Genomic DNA, 19,164 nt, shown 5'->3' on the forward strand with positions numbered 1-19,164 from the left:
TGTCTAAAGATGTGAGAAAAATCTATGTGTGGACACATAAGACAATTGCACAACTTAGACTGGCATTAACTGAAGCAATTGAATGAAAACCTGTTAAATGCTATTTTAAACCAATTATATAGCCTTGGTTGACATTCAAAATTCAACTGCAAAGCCAAAAAATTCTCAGATAAAGGAATTTCAAAACAGCAATAATGTCAGACTGTTAGTTCTGTATAAAAGGTGTACTTGAAGAAATTAAGATGCTGAAGCACCTTCTCATCCTTCAAGTCATTAATTCATCCTTCTTCTGCAACAGAAAAGTAGGAAAAGACCGTAGAGCCACAACTCTTAAGAAATGCCACTCTCTATACACCTGCATTCAACCACAGCAACTTTCCAAATCAGAAAATGGCTGGAATCAGCATACAGATCCACGCAGGAGACGGACAGCAGGACCCTTCATCTTTAAGGCTCATTAGTTCAATTGTAGCCCACACAGGTAGTCACTGAAAATTTAATTAAGTAATGGCTGTTGGGAAGCCATCACACACAGTACATAGGAAATGTATTAGTACACTTAAGCCCGTCTCAGAAGAGAGGCTACAGATTTTGTGCCTCTGGAGACATTTTCTTCAATCCCTGTCAATTGCCACCGAAAAACAAGTTAAAATAGTTTGGTATGGCATGGAAATTTGCAGTGACATTGTCATTGTGCTTTAGTAATCAAGTCCATTCCTCCAGCATTACATACAATTAAACTGAAAACAAATTCCTCCAACAGTACCAGGAAAAAACCCAAAGCCTGGGTTCCTGCATATTTGTGTCCTATTTCCCATTTAATCCCCCGCTGCAGGGAGTTACTGATGGGGATTTGCAGAGCAATCACAGACCCTCTGCCTCCCCAGGACACGAGGCTGACCAGAGATTGCTGCCAAGATAGCAGGAAGATGAAAAGATATAAAAGTAATACCAAACCCACCTACAGCCACGAAAGCTCAATCCCACATTTACTTGTGTTTACACAAATACCAAACATCCCCAGTGAGGATTACAGAGATTTATGTATGGAGAGGAGAAAGAGATCATGTAATTTGAGGAGACGGTCCAACGATGGTCTACACCATCATAATGGTGGGAGGGGGGAGAAACAAAAAGACAAAAATAAAATCAAAAGCAGAAGAACATTTACTGATTTATGTAGGATAGGCAAGAACACAAACAAAATATTCATAACTATAGAGTTTTTCTTATGAACGCATTACCAAGACACCAGTTCTTATTCTTCTTCACACTAGGGTAGATCTTTTAGAGTTGGACTGATCTCCACGTTGGCACCTGGCCAGCATACTGGCTATTAGCTAAGTGTAATACTTATACCCAAAGCAACTATCTGTAAAAATTTGAATAGTACTTGCCCATATTCTATTAACTTTGTAGCTACCCTGAAATAAAACACGGAAAGGCAAATATCAAGCAGAGGTGACACAGAGGTAGAGCTGTCGTGTCTGCGCACTCACGTTGTACGCGAGGCCACCCAACGTCCTGCCAAGAAGCTGCACCACTGCTTGCTCTCTCGCCCCAACCTCTGCGTTTTGTTCCAAATCCTATTCAAACCAGTCATATCTAGCAGATTCTGATTTTGCCTCTTTTAGAAGTCATTTCCCAATAGTCTACTTTCCATTAAAAACCCTTTTTAAAGATTCAAAGCCTTTTAGTGTTTCAGTATGCTCATCTTAAGGAAAAAGGCACAGGCAGCTCTTCATGAAGGCCCCCAAAAATTTGGGGTGCAATTGCAATGAAAAAGTCTGAAGTATGAACTAGTCTCATTTGTTCAATTTCTAAAACAAGTTAAAACCAAGACTCAGATTCAGTAATGAAAAAAAAATAAATCCATGGGTGAAAATAACTCTCTGCCTATTAAAAAATCCCTGTACATCTAGAAAAGTTAAATTTTTGCCATTAATATGATCTCTAATACTATCACCCATTCAGTTAAACAAAGGAAAAATGAAAAAAAAAATTCGTTTAGACCTTAAGAAATGTAAAGTGCATCCCTTCTAGGATTCTTCACAGGAACACAATGATAATCTAACATACTATTGTACCTGAATTACTTGATATAAATATATTAATCCAAGGGTGGGAATCTGTCAAATTCTAACATCTATGCTGATCGCTCAAGGAGATATTTAAAGGTCAGACATGCTAAACTGTGTGTCTGACTTAAAAAACAAGGAATAGTTATTTTGTGAAATATTTTTATTCCCTGAGATTTGCTGGTCTCCAGACTTTTTGTAAATTAGAAATGAGTGAACTCAGTATGCCAAGAAGTGACATTCCACACAGTGAAACTAAAAATAAACTTCTAAAAGCAGGATTTTCTGTTTATTCAGTTGCCAGAAGTTGACGAATATGTGCACTGGATGAAATGAAACGTCCCACAGAGGCGTTAACTCAGTTACTGTTTGGAGATCCTAATTCTGAAACCTTAGAGGAGACAGTCCAGCATCAACAACAGACCTTTGAAAGCTACACTGCAGAGCAAGGAATTAAAATAACATGATTAGATTTCATACTTTAAGTGATCTAATGACATATTTCTATATATGAGAACAAAAGTAGGTAGACTGTTTCTCTGCATCTATTGGCAATTTCAGTACAATTTGTTTGTTTGGTCATTGGAAATGTTGTATAACACACAATCCGCGTACCATCCAAATCTCTCTCACTACAGCTTCACTATCACTTTAACAGCTATATACTGCTGATTTTGAGGCTGAATGGCAAATGATTTGAAATCATTTTTCATAAAGTATTCTAGTGAATTCACGTGCACAAGTAAACATACTCACCGCGTTGATCCTGGCATCGATATCCGTGATTTTTACTTTTAGGTTGCAAGCCGTATAACACAGCAACATCCAAGCCTTGTACCAAAGCTCCCAATGTATCAAAAACTGCTCTTAAAATATTTAATTATCACAATACACTGCTTTACCTGACCTTCCTTATTCCCCATTATATCCCCTTTTTCTTCCCTTCTCAAGATTTTTACAAAGGTTTTCTGGTGGCAGAGCTACTTTGATTTACATATAACCCTTTACCATTGATAGAGATCCATCTTTTAATGCACAGGAAGGATGAAAGGCTACAAGAGACGAGCTCTGGTAACCAAACCATTTCCACTGAATGTAAAAGAGGTCATTCTGTAAATCCAATTGAGGCCCATCATCTACTGGTGACGACTCAGCTCTCCGCCTGCTTCTTTCACTAGTCATTTCAAGCTGTAGCTCTAGCGTAAAACATGTAAGGAAACCTGCCGAGGGCAGTGTTGTAGAGCACAAATTGACACCATACCCAAATGGCAGTGACCCATCAGGGTACAACACTGGCTTGCCTAGAACCAAAACATCGGCATATTAAAAGAGCACAACTAACAATAACGTATTGATATTTAGCATAGTCAGACCCTACTTATAAACATATTCTGTAAGTACATGAACATGACCACAATAAGAGGCCGAAAAAACCCAACCCAAGAGATGGGTGCAGTTGCACACAGGCAGCACCAAGTGACAAAGCATTACCTGATCAGTAAGTCTTCTAATCCACCGATACATATATGCGCGTGTGTGTGCCCATCTGCACACAGGTATGTGCTCATACACGTTCAGTTGCAGCAATACCCATCATCAGCACAGATTCAAACGTGACTCTTGCAAGATAAAGCATTTGCCCTGAACCTGAAGACACGCACAAAGCTGGAAAACGAAATTTGCTGGTAGCTGCTCCGTACCCTTTGCTGTGACTACTTTTCTATTTTGAAATACCTACATTCACTTTAAGCAAGACTCGTGGAAAACCAATTATTTAATATGAAGTACACGAGTAGTAGCATCGACTCAACCGCCGACCCTCTACACTCTACCGAGGTTTCACCTTCATTAATTTCAGTCACACATGGTTGTGGGGAGGACACAACTTACCACTTCAACAAAGACAGCGAAAGGTTTAAGGATATTTCAACTCAAGAGCTGCCTTCCCAGGAGACCCATTTACTTAATGCATATTGTGACTTACAGATGAGGTGTGTCGCTTCCATTAACTGCAATGCGAATTGAAGTTTCTACTTCCAGCTCCACTTCTTTAATGGGGAGTTAATGGTTCATAAGAATTCATAGCAAAATAGATAATTTTAAATCATTGCAGACACATGCAAACCATTAAGGAAATTCATACCTCTCCCCGCCACTCAATTTAACCATCTTTCTTGCAGGACTGGCTAGTTTGAACAGAAATTTTAACTTTCCAATTTTTATCAAACATTGAATCAAGCATTAGAAAGCTGAGAAATAAAGTTTATTATGCCGTTCAATTCAAGTGCTGCAGGTTCTTTATTTCTCTAAATTTTTGTTTATATTTCACGTGACTGTACGGTCAGCATCTAGCCTTAGTTTTGGCTGTTGTTCCCACCACATTCTCCAAATAAATAGCTTGAGTGCTGATAGCATGTACGAATAAAGTGCTATAAAACCCACCAGTACTACCTATGTATAATCCAGAATATTTGATGCCTTCCCAACAAGGTGCTACAGATAACAATTATTTCATAAGCATCAAACCCCAAGACTCCTTCTATAGCACATACATTGAAAAAGATACAGAAAAAACCCACAACATTGATTCTGGACCCCTAAACTATTTAGGTACCAGATATACCAAACTATTTTAATGATAATTGACTAATACTGCAGCACAGATTACACACAGACGTTCTGCTATTAGAGAGTAACACCTATCATATCATGGATGTTGTGATCACACACCATTTAAACACTTGAGAAGAAAAACACTTGGGTTTTTTTCACTTGATATAAGCATGATTATAAACATGATACAGCTTTCTACTCTAAATTAATATTGCACTGTGCAAGTTACTTTTATGGCACTCAGGCTGCATTACAAAAAAACAAAACACACAGGAAGAGTCCTGCTCAGTATGTGGCCATGACTACCAGGGGGAATTTCATTTTGTTGAGACCAGTCATCAGTTTCTAGTTTCAGCAGACACTACTGCAAGAAAATTCAGCACAGGAGGAAGAAAACAGTCTGTTTTTAAAAGTTACTCCAGTACCAACTAACAGAGCTGCTTGTGGCTGGTTTCCTTACCAGTAAAATCTGCACACCCTTATCTATCTGACTTGAGCAACTGCAACAGCAGCTCCCCCAAAGCAGAGGGGTTCCACCAGCGTGACCTGGACTTTCTTCACCCTTACAAGCAGCCGTATGTGATAAATCATGTCCACACGCAGCACACAACTGTGCCTAGTTTATGAGGTTAAGAAAAATAAATAATCACAAAATAAAAATCAGGAAGGAGTAGTAACTTAATATCAGGAATAAAAGCTGCCTGTGCAAAGTGTTGACTCTAACGGGATTAAAGCACTTCATCACATCACAGAACGCTGCATAAATGGACTACAGATCAGCAATTAGAGAACAGTATCATTTGAAAAGAGAGCTTAAAAAAAAAGACATTAATTTTCTTACGCATTTTCCATGACTCAGTGCAGGCAGGTTCTGCTATTTCAGGTATTCACAAACTCCTGTTACTAAACTTCGAGCAAAACAACAAGCAACCTTCTAAAAGGTGTATGTGAAACCCAGAAGACAGCAACATTATCGCTCCCATTAAACTTCAGAGCAAGGAGGTTTCAGCTGTACCTAGCCACACCAAAAACAAAGACTGGCCACGACTTTGTCTTTCGGTAACATCTCACTGACATAACAAGTTAGACAGTAAAAACAAGTTGGCGTATTAGCAACCAGGGAGCTAGACTACTGCTGTATTACAAATAATTGTGGTCTACATACTTGTTAAAACTAAATGCGTATTCACAAGCGCTGTCTGGAGTCAAAGACCAAGTCATCAAAATGTATCGTTTTAAGGGAGAAATGACACATCTCAGCATTTTGGGCCACTGTCACCTTTCCACCCGCAATCCCCGTTAGTTAACAGGTTTTTTGGGACCGGTGCTCACTGCTGCGCTGGACGCGGCCACCCAACTGCCCCACGTGCTGCTCCACACCCTGATCAGCCAACGCGGGGTAACTGAAGGCGGCGCGTGGAAAACCGAGGTGCACTCACCGTTACGACTTTCTTCGTCAATGGGAACTATTGTGGCTGGAGGACCTGTTCTGGCCAATTTGCAATCTATAAAGATGAAAAGAGAAGTTATTTCTAATTCCAGAAGAAGGATCTTGGGGGTTTTGTTGCTGTTTTTAAAACAAGTTGGCATAATCAGTATACTGAAGACAAATATTCACTTACATACGATGTATGTAGGAGCTACAACTGTTCACTAAGTTACACTCACGGAGGATCAAAATCTGAGCTGTTTGCTCATCCCTTACTCAAACTTTATAAAGCACGGGAAAATCTGATGACAAATGATTTAACATCTCAGATGCTGATCCACATTTAAAACAAACACTTAAACAGCAAAAGATTAACATGGTTTGTTCTGTTCTCTCTTATGCGAGCCTTCCTTTCCACGTCATGAACACACACACACACACACACTGAATCGTCGTGACATACCACCACAATACAGTCGGATGGCTACACTATGAACCTGTTCGTGTCTTGCTCTAGAGATACCACCAGGGATCTCTGTGAAGGACAAGTCCTTCAGGACAGAGAGAATATGATGGTAATTTAACCCAAAGAAATAATAAAGGAATGATTAAAAGCTATAGATCGTAATTAAAAGCTTCAGAACAGAAACAAACATAATCTGTATTTAATTGCAACAAAAGGATCTAATTAAAGAGAGTGAACAGAATTTTAATAATGTTCTAAGGAAAATAAAAATTAAAAACAGACGAGCAATGTTCAGGAAGTTACATTTTGCCATCTTACCCTCATATTGCCAGTCTGGAGTCAAAAGTTTAGAGTCATCAATGAAAGCAGAGCAGAATAACGAAAGAAAATAAGTAAGATTTGGTTGGTTTACTCAAAAGATAGGTTCAAAGACATAAAAGCAGTACATGCAGAGCTAGCAAATGCATAGGTGTAGTCTTAAAATATATCAAAGCATGTATACTACATGTGATGACTGTACTTTGTGAACAATTTGGTTTTCTACATTAAATAGAAGAAAAATATTACCTCCTTAAAGCACACAGAAATAAAAGTTAATTAAGAAGCGCTTCTCATTTTCAAAGAGCCTCACAGTACCACTGAAACAGTGTGATAAGAGACAACCACTCTCCTTCCCATTTCACCCTGGAGAACTGCATATGAGATCGCAGCGCGCATTTGGGACACCCCTCTGATCCTCTCAACACGGCCCCGGCCACGTGGATGGCTACACCCCATTTGTAAGAAATGACAGCGGCTAATTAGTTTCTAGCCAAGGAAAGAAATGCTGGAGTATCACTGTATTTTTTTTTTTTTTTTGAGAGAGAGAGCGCTAAACACTTTACACAAAAATCCCAAGAGAAAACCATCTGTAAATTGAACAAAAGAGCAAGCCGAGGTAAAATGCTATTTCCCAGCTTACAGAAAAATTACACATTCATCGACTTCAAAAGAATTGCGCTGCAGCTAATTACAGACTATGATTACCCCGGCACAGACAAGACCTACGAAGAAAGATCAAAACAGTGAAGGATTTATTCAGATCTCCGCTTAGGTGAAGCCTCTGAAGGACAACTCCGTGGCACAGTAATTTCCTCCAGCAACAGCTTTGCTATTCAGCTCATGAGTTCAACCGCAAGACCAAACTTCTAAACACCAAGGGTAAGGACTGGCAGCACACCATTCCTTGAGGCTGTTCATATGCATGAAGAGCCTGAATGACACCTGAATTAATAGTAATGATAATACAGTCACTCTAATAACTTTTTTTTTTTTTTTTTAAAAAGACAAACAGGCAAACCTTGTTCCATAGTTAAAGCACAGAGAGCTTGTGTGGGTACTCGCTCACTCTCCTTCGACACCGCTTCTAGAGTCTCCCAAACCCACTTGGGTTTGCTATCCTAAGCAGTCTAAATTAAATTATTTAATGACCAATTATCAGTACTTCTTTCTTTTATTCTTATATGCTCTAGTTTGATACAGAAAAATAGAATATTTTCTGTTGATGATTTTAAAGCTTTTTGTTTGAAGGCATTAACAGAGCAAAGAGATCATCTGAAAAACTACGTCTTTCATTTCATTGTAGTTTCCTACAAGCATTTCATGTGGGGAGATAACCAATGTTTGCATATCTGCATGAAATATGGATTTATTTTTTTTTCCTTGTTCTTATTTTTTTCACTGGATGCTATAAAGGTAATAGGACCATAACAGACACAACTCTAACCTTTTCCAGAGGCATGCATTAAAATTTTCTGGAAGTTTAGGATTTGGCTAACTGAATGACCCTTCAACAAACTCTTTGTTAAGGCAACGAAGCTCACCCATACAAACTTTTACTGAGGCTTTGTTTTCATGACTGGTTCTGCTATTCACCGTTGAACAGCTATCACTGCACACACAACCAAAAAGAAATCCAAAGCAGGGACAATTTTTATTTCTAAAAATTGCATATGCCTTACCAAAAGGATAAGCATGATTTTTTTTTTATTTATTTTTTTTTTAAACTGAACGAGCTTTCCCCCCATTATTATGTTTCCATAAAGATGTTTTCTCCTTTCTGGGTGTCTCAATGAAAAGTTCACCCAAATCAGGCCAAACTCTAGCTCTGTTCTTCAATAAGCAAATTTTCAAAATTACAAGTCTAGCACATGTTAGCAGCATTTTCACAGGACCCATTTTCCCAATACATCAGGATTTCCAGAATTATAATCAAAGCAGTTATTCAGTACATTTATAATCGATGTTCAGCACTGAAATCTGGATAAGGAGAGTCTCAGAGAAAAGGCAGACTGTACAGTTTAAGTGCAGTGATTTGCAGAGGATTTATTGCAAGTGTGAGCAGGTGAAGCGATAAAATTTATCATGAGGTACATTTCAATGAAATGTATAATAGGCAAATAGGCAATAGGCAAAACTATTTCTATATCTAGGGGAGAAAAAAAAACAAAAACAGGATGTGTAGTATAAGTCTCGCTGTGGATTATCCTCATGGCACCAATAAAAAACTTCTGAAGAAATGTGTAGTTTTATTGCATAGTTAAGCGTTTAGAGATTATTTCATTTAATTTCAACCATGGCAGTACTGGCCAATTATCAGATTGGTTTTTTAAGATGCCTGTCACCCCTCCCTCCCCTTCTCAAAGGCCAAACCTAATAATGCCAATGCCACAGCCTTACTTAGTTTCACATTCATCACCATACACTGAACAGATAAATTAAAAATGGTAGTCTTACACAAACTCCCATTTCAAAGGGAGACATAATTTTAATTAAAACCTTAAAGATGAGTAAAAAGTTTAAAACCTTAAAGTTACCTTAAAAAAAAAGGTGATACCTTTTTTTTTCCCCTTGCAAAATGCAATCAAGCAGCAGCAGCAAGACCTCAACAAGCAATACGCTCAAGCTCTGTGTTGTATCACCAGGCACCAGCCAGACCCAGTGGGAAACACTGGACGCATGAAAAAGGACATCTTTAGACTGAGCCAGGTGCACAGAAAGGTTATTCCCATCGTCAGGGGGATGGAGAGCCTACCCTATAAACACAACAGAGGCTTGAATTATTTAGTCTAGGAAAATGAAAGCTCTCTAGAACTACACTTGGGTAACTATCAAGGAAGAAATACAAGTTATTTCAACTAAAGAGCAATACCAGGCACAAAGAACACCATGAGTGCGAAGGAGAAATGCCTGCACGCTGCCCACAAATTTAAAAAGTACATTTCCAGCCTGAACTTTCTTTTTTTTTTTTTTTTTTGGACTGGCAGAGAAGGTAGATCCTGGAACACTCTTCCACAGCAGAAACAGCACAAAAATGTGATTTCGGCATTTTTGGAATATACCTTTATTTGCTTAAGAAAGGAATTACATGAAATGCTCCTCAGCAATATTATGAGATGTTTTTTCTCAAGTTCTATTTAAACGTCTTCAACAGAAATTATTTTAGCAGTAATAGATTGCTTTATTCAATATAAACAGGCACGGATAATTGCAGCATCAAAGGTGACTTACGAAGGAAATATTTACACGAGCCTTTGCTTCCCTCTTCTTTTGTTTTAAAGTGTCCGATTGTAGGCCTCGGTATAAATCTATTAGATATTTTAACTATTCCAGTTTCACGCTGCAGATTATTAACAGAATACTGGCACACATCTAACTAACGATTCAAATTTTTAATAGAACTACCACAATTGCTATGAGAGGATGGTTTCCTTCCATCACACGGTTTCTTTGAAGGCCTCGTGCCCCATGGAAGAGAAGCCAGCCAGCAGCAGCAGGAACACCACGCAGACAGCGGCTGGTGGCCTTGGCTGACTGATGGAAGGAACTTGGAAGCTCAGGGAGAAGCCACACACCTAACCATAATCTATTCTTTCTACGTTTATTTGCTCCAACTTTCTCAACAAAAAGCAAGCTGCCCTCAAAATTCCTGGGCATATGGAGTAGGCATGGAAGGCAAATCATGCTAAATCAAACACGCTTTAAGAAAGGTAGAAAAGCCATTAGATAAATGATCTTCTCGATCTACAGTTTTCACAATGTATTTTATGTTAAAGCAGCAGCACTGGGAAACGTAATTACGATGTAGCAGTGTCCTCCACCCCGGCCCCAAGCACCTTACAGAAGGGGCACTATGCATCAGGCAAATAAAACTTAGTAAATAAAACAACAAGCTATGAAGGCCTTCCTAAAAGCTTGCAGAAAAGCATTTTTGTTCCTGTCGTTAACTTCCATGTAACTAGTGCATTTGCTTTACAATTATACGATCAAGCCAAAGGTAGATAAATGAAGGGCCTGTCTCCTTGGGAGCAAAGTAAAAATCTATTTAACAAACTTCATGGAACAGTTAAACGGCTGAGATCCATTTGGTTTCTGATGGCTAACTTTCATTATTTTAACTTCTAATTATTTTTAATGAGATGGCTCAGAGGAAACCCTCAATCATTGGTGAAGGTAAGATGCTTGGAGAGGTCAAACAGCCTGAGCTGAAACAAACATAACTTGAATAATCCCGTACTCTGCCAAGGGAAAGCTGCCTGATCCTTTCACCTCGGCCCTGCCCGCTCAAAGCCACTTCCCGTCCAAGGGTCACATTACTGAGAGGAATTCTATTTCAACTTCACAGCTAAAGTAGACAGAAACATCTATAAAAATGAAGGAAAAAAAAAAAAAAAGAGGTTACTGAATTAGCTAATAAGAAACTTCAAGTGTGGGGAACAGACATGCAACACAAGGAGCCCTAAAGACACTGGAGTGGTGACATCCCGCGACCAGCTGGGGTTTAACCCACCTGACAGCCGAAGGCCCCCCCAGCCTGGGGGTTTGCAATTCACAGCAGCGGGCCGTCCCCTCCCCAGCTCTCTTCTCCTCGTTCCCGCCATCCCAAAGGTCGACTGCATCCTCACAGCCCTTCTCTGCTGCGGGGGGGTGGGTCTTTTTCTCCTGCCATCTCCTGAGAGACCAGGTCCTCCACAAAGGTGTTTTCAACCTGCTCCAAATCACTCGATACACCTCTTCGCCACTAACTGTAGATGGAGTTTACGAGGCCACAGAAGCCTTTGCAAGTGTCTCCCTAACAACATTTTCCATAGGCCCTGTATTCATACACTTGCAAAGATGGCTGTAGCCTCACGCACATTTAGAAGCTGCCTGACAATACAAAGTTAGAGCTAGTTGCAGTGATCAAGACCGGCCTATAACATCCCTCTACTAAACAGAATTACTTGGAAACCCAAAATACCTATTCATAGCTTGTATTTCCCTAATTTCCAGTTAAATAAAACATTGGAATTAGTGGGGAGTTGTGTCTGAAGGCTGTTCTGACCATTAAATCATATGACTGCAGGGCACACAATCACACTGACTGCTTGAAAGTTTAATAATGAAAATGGCTAATGAAAATGGCTTGCCCCATGAAGCCTTATAAATTTAAGTGACTAGAAGCAGAAAAAGGTCTCTGACAACATTTGAGAGGGGCTGTGTGTTCCCAGTAGCACAGTACGACTTTAAGAAAAGATCAACAACTTAGTCCTACCACAATGTGAAAGGCAGAAAGTGTTTTAGCCTGACAAAAATAAGAAGTGAGCTGCCCTGCAGTGAGTATGGCACACTCACCTGGAAAACAAACAGCCAACCTGAACCTTCCTGAGGATGTTATTCTGCGAAATGACTGTCATCTCCTGCTAAGTAATCCTAAAATTAAAACTGAAAAAAACCAAACCACTTCAATATGCTAATCACCAACTCTTCTTGCAGCTGCTTCAGAAATGCCCAATTATTACTCTTAAGTTATTCCACTTTTTCTCTTATATTCAGTTTTGATTTTATGTATTCAGATACATAGTTCTGTTTGTTTTTATTTAAATAAACAGACGTAGGGAGTACAACAGGCAAGCTCAAAAAACTGACTCAGTTCCTAGGAGATACATAGCCTGATTTGAAAGACTTACTAAATAAAATTCTACTAAATACTGCAATTATTTTATCTGGTGGCAGAATAAAATTTCATTCTTTGTCACTGGAACAAAGATCAGATTCTAAACTTTATCAGTGATTGCAGAAGGCTCTATTCCTCTGCAGCATCAGTGCCTTTCTCACCTCAGCCTTCTCCCCCAGTCAGAAAAATCACACCTCGCAATTACTCTGTATTTAATGTTTCAGGCACTTTTGTTCTGTTAATGAACTTCAGAACATTAAACTTAACAATTTCTTAGTATTTGCCTGTACATTTAATTCAACGTTTGGAAAGGTGATGTGTGTCACAGTTACAACAGCTTTCCTGCAAATCTGTGAACTCAGAGGACAGAATTAAGGCCTGACAGCTCTGAAACACTGAATTAAGCCATATTCGTTCAACAGGAAAAACTCAAACCTATCTTCAAGCACAGCCTACAAAAGTAACATTCCAATAATGTTAACTCTTAATTGATTTTTTTTTCCTATCTGTTAATTTGTCCAAACTCTTCCTGAATCCATTAAAGTGTCTAGCATCTCCAACTTCTCAGAGCAAGCTTATTTTGAACGTAGTCACTGCTTGTTCACATGGTACCACCTCATTATGGTGCAGGAAGAAATAGGCTTTAATAGGTCCCTACCTGACCCTCTGTCTTCAATAAACCACGTTTCCAATAATTTCAAGTGAGTTCAGGATTCTGGCCCACTTCAGTGACTATAGGTACACATAACAAACATGCTAATATGGAAAATTTAATATTAAAATTAGTTGCCATTTTTAAAGGAAGTCATTGCAGCGCTGGAACCTCTAGGCAAAGAGCCCTGCTGATGCCTCAGAATCACCATTAATTACACTGGGATAATTTTTAAGCCATATGTGCAAGTGTAACAACAAGGCACGTTAACAACATACAGGACCAGTCAGCTTAACCCCTCTTTAAAACAGATGAACACAAGGAATAGTTTTCAGGCTACCACCACGTATATCAGAAATCCTGTGGCACTTTAAGATGTCACTGTGCCCTGGCTGGAGGAAAAATCATCCCTATGCTGATCTGGCAAAGCACATCAACCCTTGAACGAAGCCAGCTCATTTTGTCCTGAAGTCCACAAGGTGACGTGTGTGGTCTTTTAATTTGTCCCGATGGTTTGAATAAGAGCAGCTGACGATGAAGCGGTAACAGATGACTGTCAAGTGAGATGAGAGGCTTTGACACCTTTGTCCACCCTTGCAGTTTCTGAAGCAGTCACAGCCCAAACACATGATTTCTCTGCATACTGGAATTACAGGCCCAGCTGCCTACCTGTGCTCTACGCCAAAGGAGACACTAAAGCCACTTTATCTGATGCACACATGATTATAGAGAATATCTTGGATAGTTCAACACTGAACGCTGGGAAGTCAACTTGAATAAGGATGAGGCACTGGCGGCAAGTCATTTGGTTCTACAAAACACCTGACGGAGCAAGCAAGCCTAAACTACTTCCAGAACCAGGAGCGTGGCAGCAGAGTTAGAAAAAAGCCTAAATGAACAGAGAGGAGTCTTCTAGTACCCTAGAGCAGAGCTACAAGTCTAGATTTTTAAAGTTTTGTTTCTTCCCCTCTGGATTCATACTCATTTTAATTTTGCTCTGTTGACAATAAAACAAAGCAAACGCTCAACATTCCACAACACTCCTCAGCTCAGTGCGAGCAGTGAGCACTGCGCAGCAGTCTTCATTTCAAGCACGCTCTTTTCTGCAACTCTGACTCTTTCCATTTGCAACTCTGACTCTTTCCATTTATGTTGAGAGACAAAGAAAAAACAGCTTGTGAAAGAAGGTTTAGGAAGTCAAAATATTTAAAGCTTTTTTCCCCTCCTCATTTCTTCTGCATTGTTAAGCACATAAAACACTTACATAAAAGTCTTAGAGATATACAGCGAGAACCACTGAGGTCCAGTCCTCAAGCCTGAGCCACTGATCATACTGCGGCCATTCTAAATAATAAATTAATGAGAAGCCACAAACAAAAAAGCAGACACATGATTTCCACCTGATCACTGAGTGGAAATTAAAGGACAGTTTGTGGACGCGCCACGCAAAAGACGTCCGATGGAAGAAAGCCAAAACACCTGCACTAATTGATGTACTAAAATGTTGCCAGAACAGCAAGTGCCAGGAGGGCAGGTTCTGAACGGCCAGGGAGGCTGGAGAGGGTACAAGCTATCGAGAAAGCCTGTTTCAAGAGAACTAAGTGGTTCAGAAAACAGAGTATCAATGAATACAGTAAAACCTCAAGCCCCTGGGTTTTATAGACTGAAATTCCCAGCAAAATGCTTGGGAGTTTGCGAGGTGCAGGGAAAGTGATAGCGTGTTTCTCTGCTTTAATTGGAGATGGAAGAAACGAAGGAACTGAAATTCTAACAGTCTGTGGCGCTGGCTGAGGTTAAAGCACCTCACAGTTAAATCTGCCGGAAAAATCTACTTTGGTTTTCAGATGTGCTTTATTCTCAGAAATTAAGTAAACACTCCTTTGAAAGACCTTGTACTTACCTCCACGGTTTGTACTTCCACCGCTCATTCAGCAAGGAACACTCACACAAAAACCCCATGGAAGAGTCTCTCTAAACATCTCGATTTACAGAAGAAGGTTCCTAATAAAGAGCTACATAGAACCATACAGTGAAATTGAGTAACTAAGCAACCCAATTTAAGGGGAAAATGTCCTGTCTTGTTTCCTGTGTGACTGAATGCAGAACTACAGCTGTGCAATTTCGGATAAGCTTGGCATAACCTTTACATTAGCAGGCTTGTACTACAATTGCTCTGTATTGCAAATAGCATAAGAAGGGCTTTCACAGACTATTTTGAGCTCTTCCTGACAGACATCTCCCTAATTGTAGAAACTGGGAAGGAATGACAGCGAGCTTGAGCTTGGTTCAAACACATTTGTGATACTTCTCAAACCTACACTGAATTTCTGTGCTTTGATTCAGGCGGCCTCTGTTAAGCACTACTCTAAAATTCATAGCTCAGAAATTCAAAGACTCAAGTGAAAGATGACTTAAATGTTAAAATCTGACTGTAGCTGAATCTGGGGTTGGTTTTAACTGGACAAAAAGCCAGGCTGAGGGATAATCAAGCACAAAAAGGACATAAACCAAATAAAGAGTATTATTGTGAGCTCTTGTTCCCACAGCCTCAGAAAAACGTGCTTTTATACAGAATATGCAACCTGAACAGCTGATTTATTCTGTAGCTTTATTTCTCCATTCTGCCAACTCTTTGTACAGAAATAATATCTGTAAAGGGTTTGGTACGTGAAAATTGCTCTGCAAGTGCTGTGGATTGATATTTTACTTTTACAGCTTTAGTAAAATGCAGTACCATCCCCATCCGTGTTTCAGGCAATATTCTTTTAGATTGAAACAACTTTCCATTTTGCAAGCAGTTTTGGAGTCGACAGAGTCTTTAAAATCATACTTGAGCCTGAAAACACTGTAAAACGCATAAAAATATGGTACCATGCCAAGCAGCATCTAAAATTGGTATTACCAAAAGTAATTTTTAAGACCATTAAAATGCACTGGATGACTCGACAATAGCTGTAATATCTTGAGAAGTGCTTAAACTTCAAAAGTTGACTAAACCTGCTTTCAACCATTATTACACACTGAGCATTAAAATTTCATGCCGTTTTCAATATTTTCAAAACTGCGTTTTCCCTATTACCTGTGTGATGCATTTAAGACAAAAATTTCATACAGGAGGATGAAAAAACGTTTAATATTTGGAATTAAACTGAATTCAGGTACTATAAGCAAATTTTAAGTCACAGCGATTTTAAATGCTGTATTAAAAGCAGACATTTAACCACTAGCTAGTACAAGCAACTTGGAAAAAGCAGCTGGAGATACTTGTAACCTTTTATATTGTTGAAACTTCTTTACATGCAAATAAAAAGGGATTAGCATTTATTAACTGAAACATGGGAGAGGAGACAGCTAAACTGCCTATAGATGACCTAATAATATTCACCCTTCCCCTGTTCCTAAACGGTAAATTTGTGACTTTGAGGCTCAACATTAGGGTTCATTGACACTGAAACCACATTTAATTATCAGGCTTCTCATTTTCCCCTGAACAGCTTCTCCTATTTCAGTCCATGGTTCTTTTTGTACACTACAGACGCAAAAAATGTAAGTCTGTCTTCCACAAAACTGATTGAGATTAGCCCAAACAAAAGAAAGATGCATTAAAAGGAAATTTAAGATTCCTAAATTTAGGAAAAAAACCTCCATGAAATTTTGCTATATACAGAGGAATATTTTCATTTTTTAAAGCCAATGTAAAATTTTAGAGTATTACATTACCATATGTGAATACCATTGAACAGTATGCTTGAGACTATGGCTTCAGCAACTTCCTTTAAAAAGCAGCACTTTATAAAGTAGACTAGGAAAAGTTATATTAATACGAAACCTCAAACTCCCTTTGGATTTTTAAGTTTATACCCGCCCACCCAGCCCTTCCCTCATCCTAAACATCAGCAACATTCATGTGTTATTGAGCAAAAAACAAGAGTCAAGTTGTCAGAGTCCTTTGGTGGTAGAAAACAAGAAGCTGTTTTGCTCCTCCAAAGTCACCCTTCCCACCCAGAGCACTAGGTGCTGTCAATATTTAAATAATTCCAAAAAATTCCCCTGGGTACCAGATGTGCCAAATCTCCAGCAGGTATCCCACGCCTACCTCCACCGAAAACAGGCTGCGCTAATTAACCTGCCAGTTCTACCATTGTTTGTGTTTCAGGTAATTAACTAGCAATTCTGTGAACATTTACATATTGTGCCTATAAATATCTTTCTCGTGACATCTCTAATGAAGTCAATGTTGATCAACATCTTCCTGTAATTTAATCAAGACGTCAAGCAGCAGCGACAGAAGGTGAGGAAGTGGCGTTGCTGCTCAGTAAAGCAATAGCCCGCTGCGCCCTTCGGGGAAATGAAGGGAAGCAAGACAAGTCCTTGCCCTCAAAGACACCCGACTCTTTCAGCTCCTTGAATACTCACTCAAACACTGCTAAAATTACCTGGTCAAAAGAGACTTCCACAACTGCATCTTAATGACAACATCACAGTACAAATATTCTCCCTCTTTCTCCATGGCAAATGCAACCCTGTTCTGGGAGGACAATTTAGCATGTCCTACGGCCACGGGACTCTGTTGGATGAGGTGGCACACACCAGGGTATCCCCCACTCCATCCCCGCAGAAACAACCATCTGCGCCACTGAGGACTGACGTGGAGGTTTTCACATTTGAAATACGGACCCTGATAATGTGTCTTAACTAAATCATGATTTAATTGCCATTGAACACTGTCTTGAAGTAAGACAGACACTGTGCTTTGGTTTCAAAAGCAGAAAGGTTTAGCTATTTCAAGTAGAAGACATTGTATCCAACATTAGAGACCAAAAAGGCCATAAAAAGGGCCCAAAGCTGTTCTTAAGCGTCTTTCCAAGCACACACATAGTAGCAGAATCCATGAAATAGCACATAATGAACTTACTACTTACAGTCAAGTTCCTGTGGCTTCATAAAGTTAACTTATTTTGCACAGAGGATGTTGACACATATTCACAGATGTACAACTCAATAAGGCAAGGACCTGGAAAATGCTGCCCCTGCAGCCGGGTGAAAAGGTATGGAGCTGCGAGCAGAAAGCAGGCTCCAAAGTTGCAGGTAGAAGGTCCTTCCCCAAAAAAAAGGTTAAGGCATCTAAGATATTGTGCAGCTTTTAAACACCACTTGACTGAGTCACATCCATTTGCATGTTCCTCATCCATGAAAAATGCAAAGTAATAAGACTTCGCAGCAAGTGTCATCCTTTGAAGTATCTGTTTAATAAATTATGGTCCAATGGATTCAATAATTGAAGTCTCAACTGCTTTCTGCCCATCCATAGATCTAGTCTGTGTCTAAACAGCCTGAACCTGAGTTAATTATAAAAGCAATAAGGACTTTAATGTTGAATTGCTACAAAGAGTTATTTGTTTTTCTTCTGGTTAGATGCACACTTTTGATACCTATTTTGTTGAGCAAAAAATGATACAATCTTAATTTTACAACTGATATTCTTCCCATCTACAATAGTAATCATAACCCTTCTTACACAACTTGTACTTTGTCTTCCTGGTTCCACAGTTTATTATTTACACTTTCAGGTAAATTCACAAAACATCTCTCGGTTCTAAACACAATTTGCCTGAAAAAATGCAGGACAGGGTGGGGGGGGAGGGATTATGTATTTTAAAAAAAACCTTTTGGTGGAAAGTGTGAAGGTATAACTTGAGCTTCTTTTTTGAAGCTTCTATTTAATAAGCAAACTGCCATCTGAGATGAAAGAACAGGTTTGGGCATCACCTGTTACTCCTGCTAGATTTTCCATAATTAAACTCATGTTTGGAAAGCTTGGGCCCTATTAACACAAAAGAGATCTGGTAAATGCAAAATAGTTACAACTTTTATTTGTCCTTGAACCAATTTAAGATTTATTTTAATAAATTTAAGGTGTTTAGGTCTCTCCCCTGTAAAACAATTCTGGTT

At 39.2% G+C, this 19,164-nt stretch overlaps 1 protein-coding gene across 17 annotated transcripts in view; it reads right to left on the bottom strand.

Moving 5' to 3' along the window:
• The window catches only part of PCDH15 (protocadherin related 15), an 827,643-nt gene that overhangs the window by 326,742 nt on the left and 481,737 nt on the right, over positions 1-19,164 (bottom strand). For 16 of the 17 annotated variants that reach the window (XM_054204839.1, XM_054204838.1, XM_054204854.1 and 13 more), the window contains one exon: positions 6,131-6,196. The exons of the other annotated variant lie outside the window; for it this stretch is intronic. In XM_054204839.1, the coding sequence (XP_054060814.1) occupies positions 6,131-6,196 (66 nt within the window). The remainder of the gene's footprint in view (positions 1-6,130; positions 6,197-19,164) is intronic. 17 annotated transcript variants of the gene reach the window in all.

Source organism: Rissa tridactyla, chromosome 6, assembly GCF_028500815.1.
Source record: "Rissa tridactyla isolate bRisTri1 chromosome 6, bRisTri1.patW.cur.20221130, whole genome shotgun sequence".
Taxonomy (NCBI): Eukaryota; Metazoa; Chordata; class Aves; order Charadriiformes; family Laridae; genus Rissa; species Rissa tridactyla.